The following is a 21,247-nucleotide window of genomic DNA, read 5'->3' on the forward strand; positions in this document are numbered from 1 at the left end:
AGAGTGGCTGGGGAAGCCCAGCCAGATGGGCGGGGTATAAATAATAAAATTATTATTATTATTACACCGAGTGCCAGCAGCTCTCCAAGGTTTCTGGGAAGAAGTCTCTCCCAGCCCTACTGGGAGATGTTGGGGATTGAACCTGAGACCTTCTTCCTACGAAGCAGAAGCTCTACCGTTGAGCTATGGCCCTTCTACTATTGGTAGGCTCACACATGGCTGTAGGGTTGCCTGCCAACTGGAGGGCGAGGGAACCACCCAGCCATCGCTCATTTATATAGGGGTGGTTGTCAGAAACTGTATTTGTTTGTTTGTTTATTATTACTATTATTAATTAAATTTGTATATGGCCCTATACCTGCAGGTCTCAGGGCAGTTCACAGGAATAATAATAGTAATAATAATAATATTTGGAAATCATTTTTATTAGTTTTACAAATACAAAGTTATAAACAGAGAATCAAAAAGTATATCCATACACAGAAATTCCTCTAAATCCCAGGACTTCCCCCCACCCCCTCCATGGGGTCCCATTATAAACATTTAATACTGCATATTCTTTCATACTCCAATGTTTATATCAAACCATATTATCCATGGTAATCTTTAAACTACAAGTGAGATCAAAATCCTGCTAAATGCTTCCCTCTGCTTACAGTGGTCTCCTAAATTTCCCCCGTTCTTTTATAAAGCTTTTATCCTTTTGGTTTCTGAGTTTTTCAGTCAGTTTTGCCATCTCGGCCCATCTGACTGCAATGCCCTAGCCACTCTGGGTGGCTTCCCCAATATCTCGAGGAACGGCTGGGAGATACGCTGTCTGACATTCTCAGGATCTGCTGCTACTCAGTGCAGACACTTGACATCTCACTCTGCAAACTGGGGTGGAGAACCCCTCAGGCCCTCCAGGCCTCTCTGCCTGACCTACAGGGCTTGTTCCAGGCCATAGCCTAACTGGCCCTGCTGATGCACACCCTCCTTGAGTCCTTTTTCCTGGTTTGGAATGTGTCCTTGAACTCTATATAAAGCTTGCCTGCAAAGAGAGGATTGAGTGAGCGTTGAAACTAGCCTACCAGACAAAGGGAACATTTATATTCATTGCTCCGCCCTCTTTTCTCTCTGGCCCTGCCCACTGCTGGAATGTGGCCCCTGGAAGAGAATGCAACCCCCTGGACTAGCTGAAAATATTTGCTCATCCCTCCTCTATTTAGAGCAGCTGGCATTGTTTGTTTGGGGAGTTGTAATACAGTGGTCCCTTGGTTCTCAAACTTAATCCGTTCCAAAACCAAAGCGTTCCAAAACCAAGGCACGCTTTCCCATAGAAAGTAATGCAAAACAAATTAATCTGTTCCAGACTTTAAAAAACAACCCCTAAAACAGCCATTTAACATGAATTTTACTATCTAACAAGATCATTGGTCCATAAAATGAAAGCAATAAACTATGTACTGCAGTCACACAATCAATCAATCAGTCAGTAGCTGAACTGGGTTCCACACAGCCACCAAAACAAAACAAAACGAGCTGCGAAAACAAAAATGCAAAATAAATAGCAAAAACAGACAGATCTCATTGTAACACTCAAAATGGAAGTGTGGCACTCAAAACAGAAGTGTAACACCCAAAACAGAGCATGTTCGGCTTCCGAAAAAAGTTTGCAAGCCAGAGTATTTACTTCTGGGTTTGCAGTGTTTGGGTTCCAAGTTGTTTGAGTACCAAGGCATTTGAGAACCAAGATACCACTGTACATGAAAACGTAAACCTTGGATAAGAGCAGCAACCTCAGCCTTAATTAGGAATGGTGTCAAAGTCTGGGGTTCCTTGTCTTCACCCAGAAAGGCAGCTCCACCTTACAGGACCTCTCCTCTCTCTCCGCAGATACCATATAGGATCTCTTGCTTTTGGATCCCTCATCCTCACTATCGTCCAACTGATCCGCATCGTGCTGGAATATATGGACCACAAGTTAAAAGGCAAGTGATGAATAAACCAGGCAAGAAGAGCAGGAATAAATACCAGTAACGATCAGAATAACCGGAGTCGGGATGCCCAGTGTCCCTGGAAGTAGGTTAGCACTAAAGTCTTTCACAATCTGACAGGGTTTCAGAGCTGGTCTCTTATGTTGCTGGCCCTAACATTAGGCAGAGTGTAGCAGCTTCATAGATTTATTGAATTGTAGAGTAGGAAGGGACCTAACGGTCATCTAGTCTAACCCCCCTGCGATGCAGGAACCTTTGAAGGTTTTCAGACTCTTCCGGTAATTCGATTTACTGTCGCTGCTTTGTTAACTAGTGGGGTAGGAGAGCGGGGGGGGGGGGGAACCACTTCCGGCAACCAATGTGCCCCTTTGGGTTTCAGATAGTACGTGGATAGACGAATATAAAAAGCCCGGGACACATTTTCACAGCCCTCTAGCGGCTAGGGCGGCTCATTTGCCAGAAGTCATGTATCTAGCAATAACTCTGGAGTTGTACACAGTGGTACCTCGGGTTAAGAACTTAATTTGTTGTGGCGGTCTGTTCTTAACCTGAAACTGTTCTTAATCTGAGATACCACTTTAGCCAATGGGGCCTCCTGCTGCCGCTGCACAATTTCTTTTCTCATCCTGAGGTAAAGTTCTTAACCCGAGGTACTATTTCTGGGTTAGCGGAGTCTGTAACCTGAAGCGCCTGAGGTAAAGTTCTTAACCCGAGGTACTATTTCTGGGTTAGCGGAGTCTGTAACCTGAAGCGTCTGTAACCTGAGGTACCACTGTACTCAATTTTGACAAACGAAACCTCCTAGAGCAAAATATACATCAGTATGACCCCCCCCAAAAAAACATGACCACAAAATAATAATAAATAATTAAAAACAAAACATTCATTTACCCCCTTTATGAGGCATCCTTAAGGCGTAACTGTAATTTTAATACAGAAGTACAAGAATGCAAAAAACAAAAACCAATTTCAAATACAGCGGTGCCCCGCAAGACGAACGCCTTGCAAGACAAAAAACCCGCTAGACGAAAGGGTTTTCCGTTTTGGAGGCGCTTCGCAAAACGAATTTCCCTATGGGCTTGCATAGAGTTAATGCTAAATACGTGGCTTCTGGTAAATGAGACACCGTAGATGTGGAAATTTGAGTCCCGGGCTCTTTAGACTCTCCTACCTATGTACTATCTGAAACCAAAGGGGCACATTGGTTGCCAGATGCGAAATACATGGATGTTATTTTCAGCTCTCCTACCCCACTAAACTGGGAAGAGCCAAGGGGAGCGTGTCCTTTTCAGACCCCAGCTGCCTAATTCTCCTGTGGCGTTTGTAGGTTCCGGGAACAAGGTTGCCAAGTGCCTGCTTTGCTGCATGAAGTGTTGCTTTTGGTGTCTGGAGAAGTTCGTCAAGTTCCTCAACAGAAACGCCTACATCATGGTAAGACTTGCAGGTGGGCCACCTAGGAGATCAGGGGTCTTAACGGTGGCGCTTGGGAGAGAAACAGATGGGGACGCCCGCAGGGGAACAGGAGCCGAGGGAAGTGGCTTAAGAGCCACTGTGATGCGTCTGGGGGTGGGAAACCGGGGTTCAAAGCCCTGCTACACCTGCTCCCACAACACTCAGGTCCTGCTTGTGGCCAGCATACCACTGTGAGAACTGGATTCTGGGTAAGATAGGCCTTTGGCCTCACCTAGCAGAGATCTTCTTCTGTGCTTGCAGGACCCCTGCACAAACACGGCAAACAGTGCCCCCCTCAAAACTACGGCTTGCATAAGAGCCAATTCATCAGGGCCAAGGGTTCTTTGGTCCCCCCAATAAATCCCCCCATTTTTTTTATTAGTTTTCCAAAAAAAAAATTAAGCAAACAAACAAACATCTTAACTATACTTGATCCAATCTTAGTAACATTGTTAAGTGACTTCCTCAAATCCCCCTGGCTGAATTTCAGTGTATATCATTATAACAGTTTTCCAATACCAATTTTCTCATAAAATTACCTAATCATTTAACATCTTTCTTTGTTTTCATTTTGACTTTAAACATATTATTCTCTAACATCACATATTTAAACCTATCTTGTATTTGGAAGTTTTTCCAATTAAGTTATCTTAACATATTTAACTAAATAGTCTTTAAATTTCATCCATTCCTCCTGGTACTCCTCCTCCTTCTGGTCGCGGACTCTATCAGTCAGATCGGCTAGCTCCAATAAAATATTTGAGGGGGACAGGGCCCCCAAAGTTGATGGGCATTGCCAGTGACACTTTTTATACTACATTTTTAAAACTTTGCCTTGAGAGAGTCTTTAAGCCTCTTTTGTTGACCACCAGCATTACACTTTCCATTTTTAAGTTCAACAACAGTGGCGGCACTGTGGTTAAAACAAACCAGGTCACCTTAGAAACCATGGTTTGGAAAGTGCAGTTGGCTTTTCAAAGCCTCCATGGTTGACACTGATTATTTATTTCCAAACCACTTCTCAGGCAAGATCAGTTCCCAAAGTGACTTACAATTAATACCCACTGAAACATACAGTACATCGGACTATGTGAAATATTGCAGAGAAAAGTATGAAGAGAATTATTAGTGAAGGGTTATTAAAAGTAATAGTGAAATTAATGAAATGCAGATTAAGTGATAAAGATGGAAAGATCTTCAGGTGTGGTTGATGGAAGTCCAAAACACTGAATAAGATAATAAAATGTGTTGTTTGGAAATTTTACGTAAAAATTAATATATATATATTTTAAAAAGAAACATACAGTACATCAGGGAGATGTTGCAGTGTTTATGAGAGTTGTGTTTCTGCTCCCTGAACAGTGGTGTTACAACCCCCAGGCTCTTTCCTCTAGCAAAATAATAATTGATTGGGAATCGGTGGTGGAGTGTGGATTGTGGAACCCCGTAGGCTGTCTAGGCTGGGGTGTGTGGTTCTATATGGCCATCTTAATCCCAATAAAAACTTGGGGGCAGGGGGTGTGGTGCTGTTGAGGGAGGGGAAGGGCATAGTCCTACACAGTGGCATAGCGTGGGGGGTGCAGGGGGAGCCGGCCACACCGGGCGCAACATCTGGGGGTTAGGGTTAGGGTTGGGCGCAAATCCACGGGTTAGGGGGCGCAAATCCATGGGTTAGGGGGCGCAAATTACTTGCCTTGCCCCGGGTGCTGACAACCCACGCTACGCCACTGGTCCTATATCCTTGCAAAAGACTGAGCTTACTTCCTTTGTCTCTTTCAAACCCTTCCCCTCCTCAGATTGCCATTTATGGAAAGAATTTCTGTGTGTCGGCCAAAAATGCATTCATGCTTCTGATGCGCAATGCTGCCAGGTAATGGGGTGAGAGGGTGGGATCAGCAAGGACCAAGAAGAAGCAGAGATGAAGGTGGACATTCCTGGTTCGAACCTCCCCTTTCTACCCCTGCAGAGTTGTAGTCCTGGATAAAGTCACGGACCTGCTGCTGTTTTTCGGGAAGCTCTTGGTAGTTGGCGGAGTTGGCATTCTGTCGTTCTTTTTCTTCACTGGGCGAATTCCCATCGATAAACCCGAGTTCAAATCTCCCGTCCTCAACTACTATTGGCTGCCCATCCTGGTATGTGTAACTGTGCCCATTTCTTGGGCCTTCACCTTTTCTCTCTCAATCTCTCTCTCTTTTTCCTGGCCCATTTTAAGGCAATTCTGCACCGTTCCAATCCAATATGGCGGCTAAAATGCACAGATTTGCGTTAGTTTAGCTAAAAAGTAGTACAGACCCCCTCCAAAAACACACACACCAAAGTTGCTGACAGAAAACTGCAAGGAATTTCTGGGAGTGAAGACTCTTGCTTGTCTCAAGGAGGATCCTTAGCTCAGGAAATGCTTTGTATTTGCTTTGTTGGACAAATGGCCTGAGGAGAGGCTAATCTGTGGCCTTCTGGATCTTGCTGACATCCAGCATGGCCAATGGCCAAAGGTAATGGGAGTTGTAGCTCTGCCAATTCTGAAGGGCTACAAGTTAGTCAACTTAGTAGCTTCTTGTGTCGCTTCACAAAATAATAGCAGAAACCGTTAAAGAAAGAATATGAGTTGTCCCCAACAAACTGGGCGCTTTCAAAATATGGTGGGCGAGAATATTGTGAACTACCCAGTGCCCTCAAGCAGATTTGGACTACAACTCCCATCGTCCACATCCACCGTGGCCATCTTGGACGAAGCTGATGGGAGTTGTGATCCAAAACATCTGATTCCAGTGCTGGAAGTCTTGACCCTCTCACCTCATGCCATTCCTCCCCCTTTCTCTCTCTCTCCGATTCAGACTGTTGTGGTAGGCGCCTACTTCATAGCCCAAGGTTTCTTCAGCGTCTACAATATGTGTGTCGACACGCTGTTCCTCTGTTTCTGTGAGTAATTTTTATTGCCCTAATTATACTCAACTGCACACCTGGGGCCCTGCAGGTGTTGCTGGACTCCTGCTCCCATAAGCCCCAGCCGGCATGGTCCATGGCCAGGTATAATGGGAGTTGTAGTCCAGCAATGCCTGGAGGGGCTCCCCTCTCCACAGATTAACCACTCGTTTGCTAATCTGATGGGACCTGAGGCAATACTTTCCTTTTCCCCTGCAGTGGAAGACCTGGAGCGGAATGACGGCTCCGAGAGCAAGCCGTATTACATGTCCAAGTCTCTCATGAATATCCTCAACAAGAAGAACAAGAATGGCAAGGCCAAGTAGAAGAAAAATTGGTGTTACTGGTCCACATCATTTCTTGCTACAGTATATCGCTCCCTGGCTTTTAGGCCCCAGGCCTGTCTCAAGAGCACTTTAACATATCCCTTCCCTTGCTTTCCTTTCCAGTGCATTTTGAACACATTTCAGCCTTTTGGGCCTTGCCACTCTTGCCTCACGTTGTCTTGCTCCGTGTCGGCCATATTGATTTCTTAAACGGTGCCATATTGAGAAGACATTCTCCTCCGCCTCCTCCTTTACTGGCCATCTTATTTTAGAGCCCACCTTTTAAATGAAGGCAGCCATTTTAACATGTTGCCCTTCCCTCTGGTCCGCCCATTTGGGGTTGTATCCAGTCAAGACGTCCTGTTCATCCCAAGGGGTGCTGACTTGCCCCACACATCACACGATGTCACGTGGTGTGTTCTGCCCAGCATGCAAGCGCTCGTGTGCCAGGCTGGGCTGGTGTTCCATCGCCACTGCCGCAATGCCAGTGCTTCCCCACACGTTGATTTTGTGCCAGTGCCAACGTTTCCCTCCACGCTGGTGTTTTGCTGCCCATCTTGCCTTCCAACCCTGCAGACATCTTCATGAGAAGCCATCCCACTTCCTTTTGGCTTGGGCCTCGTCACGTCCAACGCAGCGAAAAAGACGTTTGGCCGATATTTGCGATGTTCCCCCGCCAGATATCTTGCTGGATTTTATAGGCCACAGTAAAACAAGTGTCCTTTCCTTTAGGGCTCAGCTGATGTTCTTTCGCGGGCTATGCAACTTCTCAGTAAACAGCATTTTCCAGGTCTGTGTGCCATTCTCTGAGTTAAATTGGGTGATCGGGAAGCACTCGGGAGAGCCTCTTCTAAAAACCTATCACACAGAGAGGCAGTCAGCTTTAGCTGCCTACGGTGTGGTAAGTGTTAGACTGTTCCCCCGGGTTTTGCAGTGAGGAGAAGTAGACAGTGAGGTGGCTGGAAGCTACGATTGATCCCAACTGGTTACAACTACTCCATGGCAAACTTTTCAAACAGCTTATATAACTCCCATCTGCACAGCTGTCAACCGTCCCTTATTTGGCGGGAAACTCCCTTATCCCAGCGCCATGTCCCGCTGCTGTCCCTTATTGATGATGTCCCTTAAATTTCCCGGGTTTCATGCTCGCCCGGCTCAGGAGGAAAGCAGCAGCTCGGGGTCCTCCACTGTGAGAGAGAGCGCGCACTGGCGCTGTCATCCTGGCGTGAGGAGTTTCATCACCCGAGAGAGAAGGGGGAAGGGAGAGAGACTCTTGCCCACACCACCCGCGAGCCTGGAGGTGGCAGCGGTGGCGGCGGCTGAGGAGGTGGCCTGAGGGAGGAGGAAGAGGAGGGGATCGGGAGGGACGCAGAAGGGCGCCGCCGCAACCGCCTCATGCCGGATTGCCAGCATTTGTCAATCCTACCAATGTATGTAACTCTTTACAATAGCAAAATCCCTTATTTTGGCTGCTGATCCCTTATTTTTGAGGCCGCTGGTCCCTTATTTTTAAATCTGTAAGTTGATAGCTATTCCCATCTGCCATCCTGGTTTTTCAGGCCCAATTGTGCCAATTCCTGATTACATCGTTCTCTTTCAGAATATCTTGACCTTTTTCTTTTTTGCTTTGGCATTGGCCGCACGTCCAACAAAGAGTGGTGCTTTCAAATCGAGTGAAACAAATGGGCTGAATCACACTTAGCTCTGCCTTGCACGGTGATCATTTTGTTGCCTAAGTGCCTTCATTGACAAATTGGGTCATCCTTTTCCCACTTAATTTCCCGGTGATTTTGTGCCAATTTATTGACTCCTAAACTATTTTGGCCCCGGTCCACTTCCTGTCAGCCATTCTGTTTGGCTGGGGAGTTTTTTATTCAAAATGCTAAAAATGTACTGTACATAGACTTTTTTTTCTTTCTGTACAAAAATAATAATTTTATAGAAAGGATACAAATTTATTAAAGCTGATTTTAAGTAAACCGCATTGTCTCTCTTATTCATGTAAGCGAAGGATTATATTTGCTTATATTCTTCTTCTTCTTCGGCGATCACTCGTAGCCAAGTAAAATTGTCTTCCATGCATATGGCCTACGATACTGCTTAATTGGCAAGTTGTTGAGGTTTTTTTAACCCTGCTTTTCAGCCCAGTTCCCAGTGGCACCCACCCTGTGGAATACCCTCCCTACAGAAATTCAAATATGTGCTGGTGTGGAGAACTCCAGTTTAATATGAATGGGCTGGAAGGTGGATAAACAGCTACTGTATTTTTCGCTCTATAGGACACACTTTTCCCCCTCCTAAAAAGTAAGGGGAAATGTGTGTGCGTCCTATGGAGCGAATGCAGGCTCCCTGGCTTCAGCGATAGCAATGCGAAGCCTCCGAAGCCTGCGCTCCGGAGGCTTCGCGTTGCTCCTGCTGAAGCCAGGAAAGACTTGTCTTTGAGGCTGGCAGTGGGGGAAAGCAGCGGTTCCCCCCCACCGCCAGCCCCACAAGCTTGGTTGAAAAGCCCGCAGGAGCCGTGCGCTCTTTAAAGGGTGTGCCGCTCCTGTGGGCTTTTGCAGGAGATTGGGGAATTCCTCCACCTCCTGCCATAGCAGGGAGAAGGTCTGGGAGAAGCGAAGAGGCTGCTGCTCCCAGAGCTAGGGGGGAGAATCATATTTCCCACCTTGATTTCCCCCTCTGAAAACTAGGTGCGCCCTATGGTCAGGTGCGCCCTATAGAGCAAAAAATACGGTAAATAATGCTCAAATGTGGACAAGCCTGCAAACCAGCCTCCTTTTCTGGGAAGCATGTGAGCAGGATTAGAGCCTAGCTCTGCTCTCCCCTCCTGCAGGTTCCTGCAACTGGTATTCAGAAGCTCTCACCCCTGCCAGCATCAGAACAAAAAGACTTCACACTGTGTTAGATCACTTTTGTATTATTATTTCAAGCAGTGCATTCCTAAGAAACAGCTCCTGTTGCATGAAGCCTGCACTCCAGCATCCGACTATTTCCAATAACTTCACACCCAGATTAAAAACACAATCGCAATCAGTGTTCCCTACATTAGCTCCTCTTCCCCAGGAATGAAACAGAAGCTCACCATGCAATACACCCTTTCTTAAAATAAAAACTGGCAACTCCCCCAGCCCCCGCAGTTTTATCTCTCTCTGTCCAGTGCTTCCGCTGATCAAGTATAATTTCATTCTGTCCAGCATCTCTTCAATTTCTGGAGCACTTGAGGTCAGTCAGGGGCAAGGCTCAGAGAGCAGGCCGGAGGCAGGAGAGTCTGGCCTGGAACTGGAAAGAAGCAAAACTGTCAGAGCTGTTTTTCTGCACAAGAGCACTCTTCCCCACCTGAATTTCCCAGCCACTAGTGTTCAGAACGGGGACGCAGGTGGCGCTGTGGGTAAAACCTCAGCGCCTAGGGCTTGCCGATCGCATGGTCGGCGGTTCGAATCCCCGCAGGGGGGTGAGCTCCCGTCTTTCAGTCCCAGCTCCTGCCAACCTAGCAGTTCAAAAGTACGTCAAAGTGCAAGTAGATAAATAGGTACCGCTTTATAGCGGGAAGGTAAACGGGGTTTCCGTGTGCTGCGCTGGTGCAGGCTCGCCAGAGCAGCTTCGTCACGCTGGCCACATGACCCGGAAGTGTCTTCGGACAGCGCTGGCCCCCGGCCTATAGAGTGAGATGAGCGCACAACCCTAGAGTCGGACACGACTGGCCCGTATGGGCAGGGGTACCTTTACCTTTACCTTAGTGTTCAGAAGCATTACTGGTAGAGCCTCTTTTAAAGCCATCCCAAGTTGGTGGCCAGAGAACAACACAGTTTATCTAAGCACTGTGTGAAAAAGTCATTTTTTCTGTCTTTTGCCCTGAAGTCCCCAACTTTCATCCTCACCCAGGTTCTCGTGTTATGAGAAGCAGGCGCATCTCGACAGATCGCTGTTAATTCAGTGACAGCAAAAGCAAGAGCCACAACCTCTGGAAGTATTTTAAGTCTGTGTGGCGTTTGCCCTCCTATGTGTGCGACATCATACTGGGTTCATAGGGAAAGGGTTAACTAATTGTAAAATGACTAATCAATGGGAACCCAGTGGGCAGAGTTAACGGTGTATAAGATTTAAGCACAGAGGTTTTTAGAGAGTTAGAGTTGTTGAGAAGACAGTCTGGAGTTAGGCAAGACCGAGAAATTAAGTCTGTGGGTTGGCCTGTGTGAGAGAGGGAGAGAATTTGTTAAGAGGAGTCAGTCAAACAGTTGAGATAATCAGTCAGAAGGTATTAGGAAGGTGTTGTTGTTTAGTCGTGTCCGACTCTTCGTGACCCCATGGACCAGAGCACGCCAGGCACTCCTGTCTTCCACTGCCTCCCGCAGCTTGGTCAAACTCATGCTGGTAGCTTCGAGAACACTATCCAACCATCTCGTCCTCTGTCGTCCCCTTCTCCTTGTGCCCTCCATCTTTCCCAGCATCAGGGTCTTTTCCAGGGAGTCTTCTCTTCTTATGAGGTGGCCAAAGTATTGGAGCCTCAGCTTCACAATCTGTCCTTCCAGTGAGTGCTCAGGGCTGATTTCCTTCAGAATGGAGAGATCTGATCTTCTTGCAGTCCATGGGACTCTCAAGAGTCTCCTCCAGCACCAGAATTAAAAAGCATCAATTCTTCGGCGATCAGTCTTCTTTATGGTCCAGCTCTTACTTCCATACATTAGGAAGGTATAGGCCAGTAAAGAAACTAAAGTTAAGATACTGACAGGAATATTATCTGAATATTATCTGGCAGCGGGGAAGCGAGCACAGTGGTGGCACAGGGATCAATAGACCATTAAATGTCCGGGGATCCTGTGTGATCGCCACAGTCTATTACCAATCTCTGAAGCTGACTAAGAGCTCTGTGGCACCGGGGGCCACCACGTGGCGCATTGGAAGATGGCCGACAATAACATCTCTCCGACCCATACGAGGTAATTAAGAGGCTGCTATGGGAAGTATGCAGTTTTGCTGCCCCCCCCCCAAGGAGATGGGGGGGACTGCCTTGCCAGCGGTGTCCATAACGCACCCCCGGATTCGAAAGAAGGGGGTGCCGGTCACTTGGCGCGAGCCCTCGATGAGGTCGGCTCTTCCTGACGCCGGTTCCAATCAGCACGTGCTGGTTTGCTTTAGCTCGAAAATATAATTGGAAACATATAATTGGAAAGAAGCTAAAGCACATACATCAAGCAAAGTCCGGGAGATAAGACTGCTGATTAATGGATCTCTGTGACCGGAGTGACGGATGGGACAAATAAATCAAGTGATGAACCACCATTAAGAGACTGGTATGTTTGGAGTGAAAAAGAAGGGGGTGGAGGAAAAAACTTTTCTTTTCTTTGCCTTATGTGAATATTAAAAACTCTCCACCCCAGAAAGAAGATCGTTGCGTTTTATTAATCACAAGCAGGAATTCAAGAACTGTGTGGAGTGGATTATAGATAAAGAGATGATTGGTAAACAACGGAGAACGGAGGAAAATTTTATGATGCAGTTTTAAATGGCGTCTCACTAAGATAAGCTTGTCTAAGAAAGAAAGACAGGGGGGGGAGGATCAGGACCATCGGAATGTGAATGATGATTGGAATGTGATCTTAACCTGACAGAGCCCTCCTGATATACTTGGCAAGCCTGAGAAAATTAAAGGACAGAACGAAGATAATTTTTTTATGGAAGCGTGGAATGGAGGCTGTCCCTAAGTGATATGATCTTTGTGTTCCGGTGTGAAATGAAATTAAGAAAGATCTGGAGGTATGGGGAAGGTTGAAACTATCCTTTTGGGGAAGAATTTCAATGATTAAGATGTCAGTGCTACTTAAGATGTTATTCTTATTTCAGATGATTCCAATACTAAAAGGAGTAACGATTTTTAAGGAATGGCAAAGAATAATTTCAAGATATATCTGGCAGGGCAAAAAGCCGAGAATTAAATATAAATTATTAACAGATGCAAAAGAAAGAGGAGGCTTTGCCCTGCCAGATTTGAAGTTATACTATGAGGCATCATGTCTTTGCTGGTTAAAAGAATGGATAAAACTTAAGAATACAAAATTATTGGATCTAGAAGGATTTGATAACAGATTTGGGTGGCATGCGTATTTATGGCAAGAGAAGAAAAAAGGTCACAAATCGTTTGAGAATCATATTTTCCAGAAATCGTTAATTGAAGTATGGGACAGATATAAAAATATTTTAGAAATGGGGGTACCACATTGGTTATCCCCATTAGAAGCCATGGGAGTCAAGAAAATTAATATGAGGAGTGATTGGATCACTTATGGAGACTTGGTGGTGAAAGAAGGAGGGAAATGGAGATTGAAACCATATGAGCAAGTAAAAGAATATGTATATGATTGGCTGCACTATCATCAGATAAGTGATATCTTTAAAAAAGAGGTGAAAGAAAAAGGGTATAAAGAAAAAGACTCGAAATTTCAAACAGAAATTGTTAACAATGATTGTAAGATACTTTCAAAAATGTACAAAATCTTACTGGAATGGCACACGATGGATGAGGAAGTCAAAGCAGTAATGATTTACTGGGCCAGAGATTTAGGATATAACATAGATTTGGAAGATTGGCAAAAAATATGGAACGAAAATTTAAAGTTTACAGCATGCATTACATTAAAAGAAAATGTGATGAAAATGGTTTATAGATGGTATATGACACCAGCTAAATTGGCAAAAATGTACAAAACTAGCAACAAATGTTGGAAATGTAAAGAGAAAGAGGGTACATTTATTCACATGTGGTGGGAGTGTAAGAAAGTGAAGGGGTTCTGGGAAATGATATATAATGAGTTAAAGAAAATGCTGAAATATAGCTTTGTAAAGAAACCAGAAACCTTCTTACTGGGAATAACCAAAAATCAAATAAATAAGAGAGACTGTAAGCTTTTTCAGTACGCAATAACAGCAGCGAGAGTACTGTTGGCCCAAAAATGGAAACAAGAAGAATTACCAACTTTGGAATATTGGAGAACAAAACTAATAGACTATGCAGAACTGGACAAATTAACTGGGAAAATCAGACTTCAAAGAGACCACAAGTTTTTAGAGGACTGGGGAAAATTCAGAGAATATTTGAAAACTGTATGTGAGGAACACACAACGCTAGTGTGCTTTAAAGAAGCTTTGTGAAAAAAAATAAGGAATATTGCAAGAATGTAAATGAGTATAAAATATTTTATTGATAGGCGATACTACAATTAAGGAATGCGAGGATAGAAAATTAATTATGGATGATTGTCAGAGGAGTTGAGGGAAGTTCAATAAGTTAAAATATGTGATGTGATATGTGGTATGAACAGAGATGTTATGGAAAATTCAATAAAAATCTATTTAAAAAAAAGTGATATGATCTTTGGAGAGTGCAAAACCCACACAGAGGATGTCTGTTTTTAATCCGCTTGTGAAGATTATCAGAGATCGCAAAGAAAGGAATATATGATAACAACAAGAAGATGAAGAAAGTAATAAAGGACTATCTGGATTGAACTGGATAGAACTGTTTAATTAAAGCAGCAATATAAGTGATGTTTGGATCCGTTCGGAGCTTGATGCATGGGTACCCCCAATCAAATTAAAAAATTTGGCTGTATAATTTGGAACTAATGTGATTTGGATAATGTGATGTGATTGGCCTGTTAATAATTTTTTTTTTTTTTTTAAGAGAGTTCTGTGGCACCTTTAAAAAAAAGATGACGATGAAAGCTGTGATCCTGCACCTGCTTATCTAGGGGCATACCTCAATGAGACTTACTTGTGAATAGAATCGTAGTGTTGGAAGGGACCCCATGAGTCATCTAGTCCAGCCCCCTGCATTGCAGGAATCTCAGCTAAAGCAGGTGGGCATCCAACCTCTGCTTAAAAACCACCAATGAAGTCTGGATCCAAATTACGGTAAGTTACTCATAATAAGGTGACATTGAAAACCAGTTAGTAAACAGGCAGAGAGGCAGCCCGGTCCATGCACTCTGTACCAGCACACTCTGATCGGCTCATGTGACGCTTACGATCAGGTAGCCGGCAGGTGTCAGGTAGAAGAACAGGTCAGTGTTTGAGGACAAACATGCCGTTTGGGGAAGGGCGATTGCTCAGTGGTAAGCGAGTCTGCTTTGCACACTGAAGAGCCCAGGCCCAATCCTCAGCATCCCCAGGGCTGGGAAAGGCTCCCCCCATCTGAAAAAATGGTGCTTCCCTGCCAGCCAGTGCAAACAGTACAGGGGTACATGGACCACCTGGTCTAACTAAGTATGCAAGGTACTTCCCTATGCTCCTTAAAGCAGCCTCTCTTCTGAGACTGCTGTGTATGCACTACGTGGCCCTAAGGTAAAGGGACCCCGGACTCTAAGGTCCAGTTGTGGACGACTCTGGGGTTGCGCGCTCATCTCGCTTTACTGGCCGAGGGAGCCAGTGTACAGCTTCCGGGTCATGTGGCCAGCAGGACTAAGCCACTTCTGGCGAACCAGAGCAGCACACGGAAACGCTGTTTACCTTCCCACCGGAGCGGTACCTATTTATCTACTTGCACTGGTGTGCTTTCGAACTGCTAGGTTGGCAGGAGCAGGGACCGAGCAACGGGAGCTCACCCCGTCGCAGGGATTTGAACCGCCGACCTTCTGATAGGCAAGCCCTAGGCTCTGTGGTTTAGACCACAGCGCCACCCACGTCCCATAGGTAGCCTTCCCTAACTCTCAAGCAACACATGCAGGGTGTGGGGTGCATCCTGGTCAGAAAGAAGGTAAAGGTAAAAGACCCCTGGTCCAGTCAAAGACGACTATGGGATTGTGGCGCTCATCTCGCTTTCAGGCTGAGGGAGCCAGCGTTTATCCACAGACAGCTTTCCGCGTCATGTGGCCAGCATGACTAAAACGCTTCTGGTGAACCAGAGCAGCGCATGGGAATGCCGTTTACCTTCCCGCCAGAGCAGTACCTATTTATCTACTTGCACTGGTGTGCTTTCAAACTGCTAGGTTGGCAGGAGCTGGGACTGAGCGACGGGAGCTCACCCTGTTGCAGGGATTCGAACCACCGACCTTCCGATGGCAAGCCCAAGGAGCTCAGTGGTTTAGACCACAGCACCCTGGTATTATTGCCTTGCAAGTAGCGTAACACAGCTTCTCTGAATAAGGCACGCTTGTGGATGCTTCGGGCTCCCAAACAATTTGAAGATGCTGGAGCAAATGGCAGCACAGCTGTGCCTGCCAGGGCTGATGGGAATCATGGACCAAAACATCTGGAGGGGGGCTGCAGCAGGTTGATGCAGCAGAATGTCTGCCCCCTCTTGCTTCTTTTGAACCTGCTCCACTGGGGCTGCAGCTGGGTGCTTTTTTCCCTCCCTCCTGTCTCTACTGCTCTGTTACCTCTTCTGGTTTTGGGAAAGGGCTGTAGCTCTACACTAGAGGAGCCACTTTGCACACAGAAAGTCCCAGCTTCGATCTATGGAATCCACAAGTACGGCTTTGAGAGAATTCGGCAGTGTAGACAATACCAAGCTAGATAGACCAAGATAGACTTGGTATAAAACGATCGCCAGTGTTCAAATAAGAGTCCGGTGCAGGTTCAGTTGGTTTTGTACACATTAAATTCATTTTTTTGTGGGGGGGTGGAGATCAGCTTGTGCATGTCAAGCAGCAAAACATCTTGAGCTGGTCTTGAGCTCTGCTATAAAAGAGCAGCACCTTCCCACCCTGACCCTCCGTACCCCTCCCAGCCACGTACTTTCTCTGCCTGGCACCTTCTTCAGCCAGAGCTCCTGCAACCTCTGTAGGACCCGGTCCTTCTCCTCTGCCTCCCGCAAAGCTTCCTGCCAGGGATGAAATAAATAATAATAATAATTTATTATTTGTACCCCGCCCATCTGGCTGGGTTTCCCTAGCCACTCTGGGCGGCTTCCACCAAAAACCAAAAATACACTAGGATTTCACACATTAAAAGCTTCCCTAAACAGGGCTGTCTTCAGATGTCTTCTAAAAGTCTGGTAGTTGTTCTTCTCTTTGACATCTGGTGGGAGGGCGTTCCACAGGGCGGGTGCCACTACCAAGAAGGCCCTCTGCCTGGTTCCCTGTAGCTTTGCTTCTCGCAATGAGGGAACCGCCAGAAGAGATCGTGATGTCAGAAGCAGCTGTCAGACGCATCATCACCAAGGCCATGGGCATGTTTGGGGGAGTGTGTCCCATGGGCAGTGGCGGAGAACCCTCTCCGGCATCCGGAGCAGTACACACCGCCCGGTGACATATGTGCAATGTCCGTACGGACTGCACATGTGCGGCATACCCTACGGACTGCGCATGTGCGGCAGCCCATACAGTTGCCGTGCGAGAGGCAGCGTGTACAGACAGTGCGCTACAGCTGGGGGGAGGCAGGGGCCATCTTGTCACACACACCCCAGAGTGGCATCTGGGGCGGCCTGCCCCCTCCTCCCCCCACTTCGTACGCCCCTGGCCATTGGTGACACCCCCTCCAGTCAAGTCTCTTTCCCATCTCCATATCAGCAACCCCCACCTCCAGGCAAGAGAAAGTGTGTGTGTGTGCGCGTGCACAAACACACACACTTTTCTCTGAGCTAAGGGATCTGGGTAAATGTCAGGTCCAGAAGAATTAATCTAAGCTCTGAAAAGCACAGAGAGTGGAAAGAGGAAGTGGGAAAGAGCGGCACTTCTTCCAACTTCCTCCTTTGGCTCTGTGTAGTTTCCAAGGAAGAAGGTGTTCTTCCCTCACTGCCTTGTTTGCAAGGGGGCTGTGTGTGTTCGTGTGTGTGTGTGTGTGTGTGTGTGCGCGCGCAGGGGTGCCAACTTGAATAAAATATTTTTGGGGGGATAGTATGCCCTGCTCCACATAATAGATGAGAAGACACAGCACATTTGAATGACAATGTCCTTGAATTGGGGGGGAGGGCGGGCAGGTGGGCTGTGCCCCTCAAACATTTTATTGGGAGGAGGGAAAAGGACCTCAGCCCCTAGGAGTTGGTGTGTGTGTGTGTGTGTGTGTGTGTGTGTAATTATGGGCACCCATAATTCCACACACATAATTATGGGCACACTGGCGCTCCCTGTAGCTGAGCCTGCTCCATCAAAAAATGTAAGGTAAAGGTAAAGGACCCCTGGATGGTTAAGTCCAGTCAAAGGCAACTATGGGGTTGGGGTGCTCATCTCACTTTCAGGCCAAGGGAGCCGGCGTTTCTCCGCAGACAGCTTTCCGGGTCATGTGGCCAGCATGAATAAACCGCTCCTGGCGCAACGGGACACCATGATGGAAGCCAGAGTGCACAGAAATGCCGTTTACCTTCCCGCTACAGCGGTGCCTATCTATCTACTTGCACTGGTGTGCTTTCAAACTGCTAGGTTGGCAGGAGCTGGGACCGAGCAACGGGAGCTCACCCCTTCACGGGGATTCGAACCGCCAACCTTCCTAATATCGGCAAGCCCAAGAGGCTCAGTGGTTTAGACCACAGCGCCACCCGTGTCCTGACGTCAAAAAGTGTAATCCCTATGTCAGCCACTAGATGTTAAGCAAGGAATTAACCCAGGCAAATTCCATGTGGCCAAACAGCTTGCTAGATATCAGAGCAGAAGAAGAAAACCAGCTTTGAGGACGGGCAGTAAATGTTAGGATGAGCTGAGCAATAAGAAAGAGATTCTTATTGTTGTATTTACTCAGATTTCTTTTTTGTTTTTAAGCTTTGCTATTTTCTTCCTGCCACTGAAGCTGGAAAGATAACAATTAAAAGGATAGCCGTGTTGGTCTGCCATAGTCAAAACAAAAAAATTTCCTTCCAGTAGCACCTTAAAGACCAACTAAGTTAGTTCTTGGTATGAGCTTTCATGTGCATGCACACTTCTGTGTATCTGAAGAAGTGTGCATGCACACGAAAGCTCATACCAAGAACTAACTTAGTTGGTCTTTAAGGTGCTACTGGAAGGAATTTTTTTTTTGTTTTAATTAAAAGGCTGGTAAACAAAGGGAGATCAAGCCTGCAGGGAAGAGCTTTTCACAAACCTTGCTAATGAAATATTTAATTTGGATCTATTTTTAAAGTTGGAGGGCGGAGAAGGAAGGCTCCACTTGCCAGCTCCATTTAGCGGGGGAAATGCAACAGAAAGAAGCATAGCGCGATAATAATGTAATAATGTAATGTAATGTAACAGCAGGCAGAGGGCTGCAAGTACCGTACATTTCCTATACAGTCATACCTCATTTGCTTCATGTTATGTTCTTTCAGGTTACGTCCCGCGGCGACCCAGAAGTACCAGAAAGGGTTACTTCCGGGTTTTGCCGCTCGCGCATGCGCAGAAGTGCAAAATGACGCCATGCGCATGCGCAGAAGCAGTGAATCGCAACCCGCGCATGCACAGATGTGCTGCTGTGGGTTGGGCTCTTTTCATGTCGCGAACGGGCCTCTGGAACGGATCCCATTTGCAATCAGAGGTACACTGTACACAAATTGTAGTCACAGGATTTTGAGGCTCTAAGGGAAAGTCTGGCAGGTCCACTCAAGGCTCTTGACCTGCTTTTCCAGTCTGGAGCACCCTAGCCTCTTCTCCTCCCAAGAGGCCTTTTTTGAAAACAAAAAATGCTCACCTCCAGGACCTGCTCCTTCACTGCCTCCATCTCCTGCAGTCGCGCAACTTCTGCGCGATGCTCCTCCAGAGCTGCAGCACCCTGCGTGAGCTCTGCCTCTGCCTGCGTCAGGCGCCTGCGCAGCTTCTCCGCTTCCTGCGCCCGTTCTCGGGCATCCTGCAAATGGCGGCGCAGCTGCTCCTGCAATGAGATGGAGAAGATTGAGAATCCTGGCCTTTCCGTTATTGTCACCTGGCTGACGTAGGACAAACTTCAGGCTTGTGGGATCTGCTTTGTTGGTTGGCTTGCGACAACCCTAAGGCCTACTAACGAACCTGAGTCAGGTGCAAAAGAGTAGGCAGGAGAGGGGTAAAGGTAAAGGTAAAGGGACCCCTGACCATTAGGTCCAGTCGTGGCCGACTCTGGGGTTGCAGCACTCATCTCGCTTTATTGGCCGAGGGAGCCGGCGTACAGCTTCCGGGTCACGTGGCCAGCATGACTAAGCCGCTTCTGGCGAACCAGAACAGCGCACAGAAAGGCCGTTTACCTTCCCGCTGGAGTGGTACCTATTTATCTACTTGCACTTTGACATGCTTTCAAACTGCTAGGTTGGCAGGAACAGGGACCGAGCAACGTGAGCTCACCCCGTCGCAGGGATTTGAACCGCCGACCTTCTGATCGGCAAGTCCTAGGCTCTGTGGTTTAACCCACAGCGCCACCCGTGACACTTGGGGTATAGATAATAATTAATAATAATAATAATATAAAAGGATGTCACATAGAGGAGGGAGAAAGGTTGTTTTCTGCTGCTCCAGAGAAGCGGACATGGAGCAATGGATCCCAACTACAAGAAAGAAGATTCCAGCTAAACATTAGGAAGAACTTCCTGACAGTAAGAGCTGTTTGACAGTGGAATTTGCTGCCAAGGAGTGTGGCGGAGTCTCCTTCTTTGGAGGTCTTTAAGCAGAGGCTTGACAACCATATGTCAGGAGTGCTCTGATGGTGTTTCCTGCTTGGCAGGGGGTTGGACTCGATGGCCCTTCTGGTCTCTTCCAACTCTATGATTTTATGATTCTATTATTATTATTATTATTATTATTATTATTATTATTATTATTATTATTATCTTTCCCCTCTCCATTTTGCTTTCTACTGGCTTGGTATGTTATTTATTTTTGTTGCGAATTACTTTTGCATTTATTGTTTTACAAAAGTTCCTCAAGTGAGTATTAAGTTGAATGAGTAAATAATCTATATATATATTCTGGAGATAGTTAAGATCCCACAAAGTACCCCTGTGTGCTCCTTCTCATTCCTACCTGCAGCTCCTGTTCCGTGGCAGAAGCCGCGTTTTCCACAGCTTCCAGGCGCCTCTGCCACTGGGCTCTGATCTCCTCCTGCTCAGCCAAAGACCGGGCCAGCAAGTCTTCCTTCTCCTGGATCCTCTGGAGCAGCCCTGGGGCAAAGTCGGGGCTGCCGAGGGAATTGGCAAGCGCCTTGGGTGGAGAAATAACAACAACAACAACAACAATAATAATAATAATAATAATAATAATAATAATTTATTTATATCCCGCCCTCCCCAGCCGAAGCCGGGCTCAGAGCGGCTAACAACAGTAAAATGATGAAACATTCTAAAATCATTTCATTATAAAATTAATTCCAATCAAATTAATGGCAACCATTGGGCTAGAGTTCTGTGAGGATTGCCAAAGGAGGGGGTCAGGCTGTGACCTGGCCAAAGGCCTGGTGGAACAGCTCTGTCTTGCAGGCCCTGCAGAAAGATGTCAAGTCCCGCGGGCCCTAGTCTCTTGTGACAGAGCGTTCTACCAGATCAGGGCCACAGCCGAAAAAGCCCTGGCTCTGGTTGAGGCCAGCCTAACTTCTCTGTCGCCAAAGAATTGATGCTTTTGAATTATGGTGCTGGAGGAGACTCTTGAGAGTCCCATGGACTGCAAGGAGATCAAACCTCTCCATTCTGAAGGAAATCAGCCCTGAGTGCTC

General features: G+C 46.6%; 2 protein-coding genes across 2 annotated transcripts in view; one reads left to right on the plus strand and one right to left on the minus strand.

Moving 5' to 3' along the window:
• Nucleotides 1-8,655, plus strand: part of SLC44A4 (solute carrier family 44 member 4) — a 66,863-nt gene extending 58,208 nt beyond the window's left edge. Inside the window, exons 16-21 of the mRNA XM_081903490.1 lie at nt 1,876-1,970; nt 3,304-3,407; nt 5,225-5,298; nt 5,395-5,560; nt 6,263-6,347; nt 6,570-8,655. Coding sequence (XP_081759616.1) covers nt 1,876-1,970; nt 3,304-3,407; nt 5,225-5,298; nt 5,395-5,560; nt 6,263-6,347; nt 6,570-6,676 — 631 coding nt within the window. The 3' untranslated portion in view covers nt 6,677-8,655. The remainder of the gene's footprint in view (nt 1-1,875; nt 1,971-3,303; nt 3,408-5,224; nt 5,299-5,394; nt 5,561-6,262; nt 6,348-6,569) is intronic.
• A 922-nt stretch (nt 8,656-9,577) lies between these two features.
• LOC309364518 (uncharacterized protein) overlaps nt 9,578-21,247 on the minus strand; it is a 28,867-nt gene continuing 17,197 nt past the window's right edge. The window contains exons 8-11 of the mRNA XM_081901986.1: nt 20,563-20,739; nt 19,265-19,444; nt 16,406-16,490; nt 9,578-9,955 (exon numbers count right to left, since the gene is read on the minus strand). Coding sequence (XP_081758112.1) covers nt 9,900-9,955; nt 16,406-16,490; nt 19,265-19,444; nt 20,563-20,739 — 498 coding nt within the window. The 3' untranslated portion in view covers nt 9,578-9,899. The remainder of the gene's footprint in view (nt 9,956-16,405; nt 16,491-19,264; nt 19,445-20,562; nt 20,740-21,247) is intronic.

Source organism: Podarcis melisellensis (genome assembly GCF_964234715.1).
Source record: "Podarcis melisellensis genome assembly, chromosome: 2".
NCBI lineage: Eukaryota > Metazoa > Chordata > Lepidosauria > Squamata > Lacertidae > Podarcis > Podarcis melisellensis.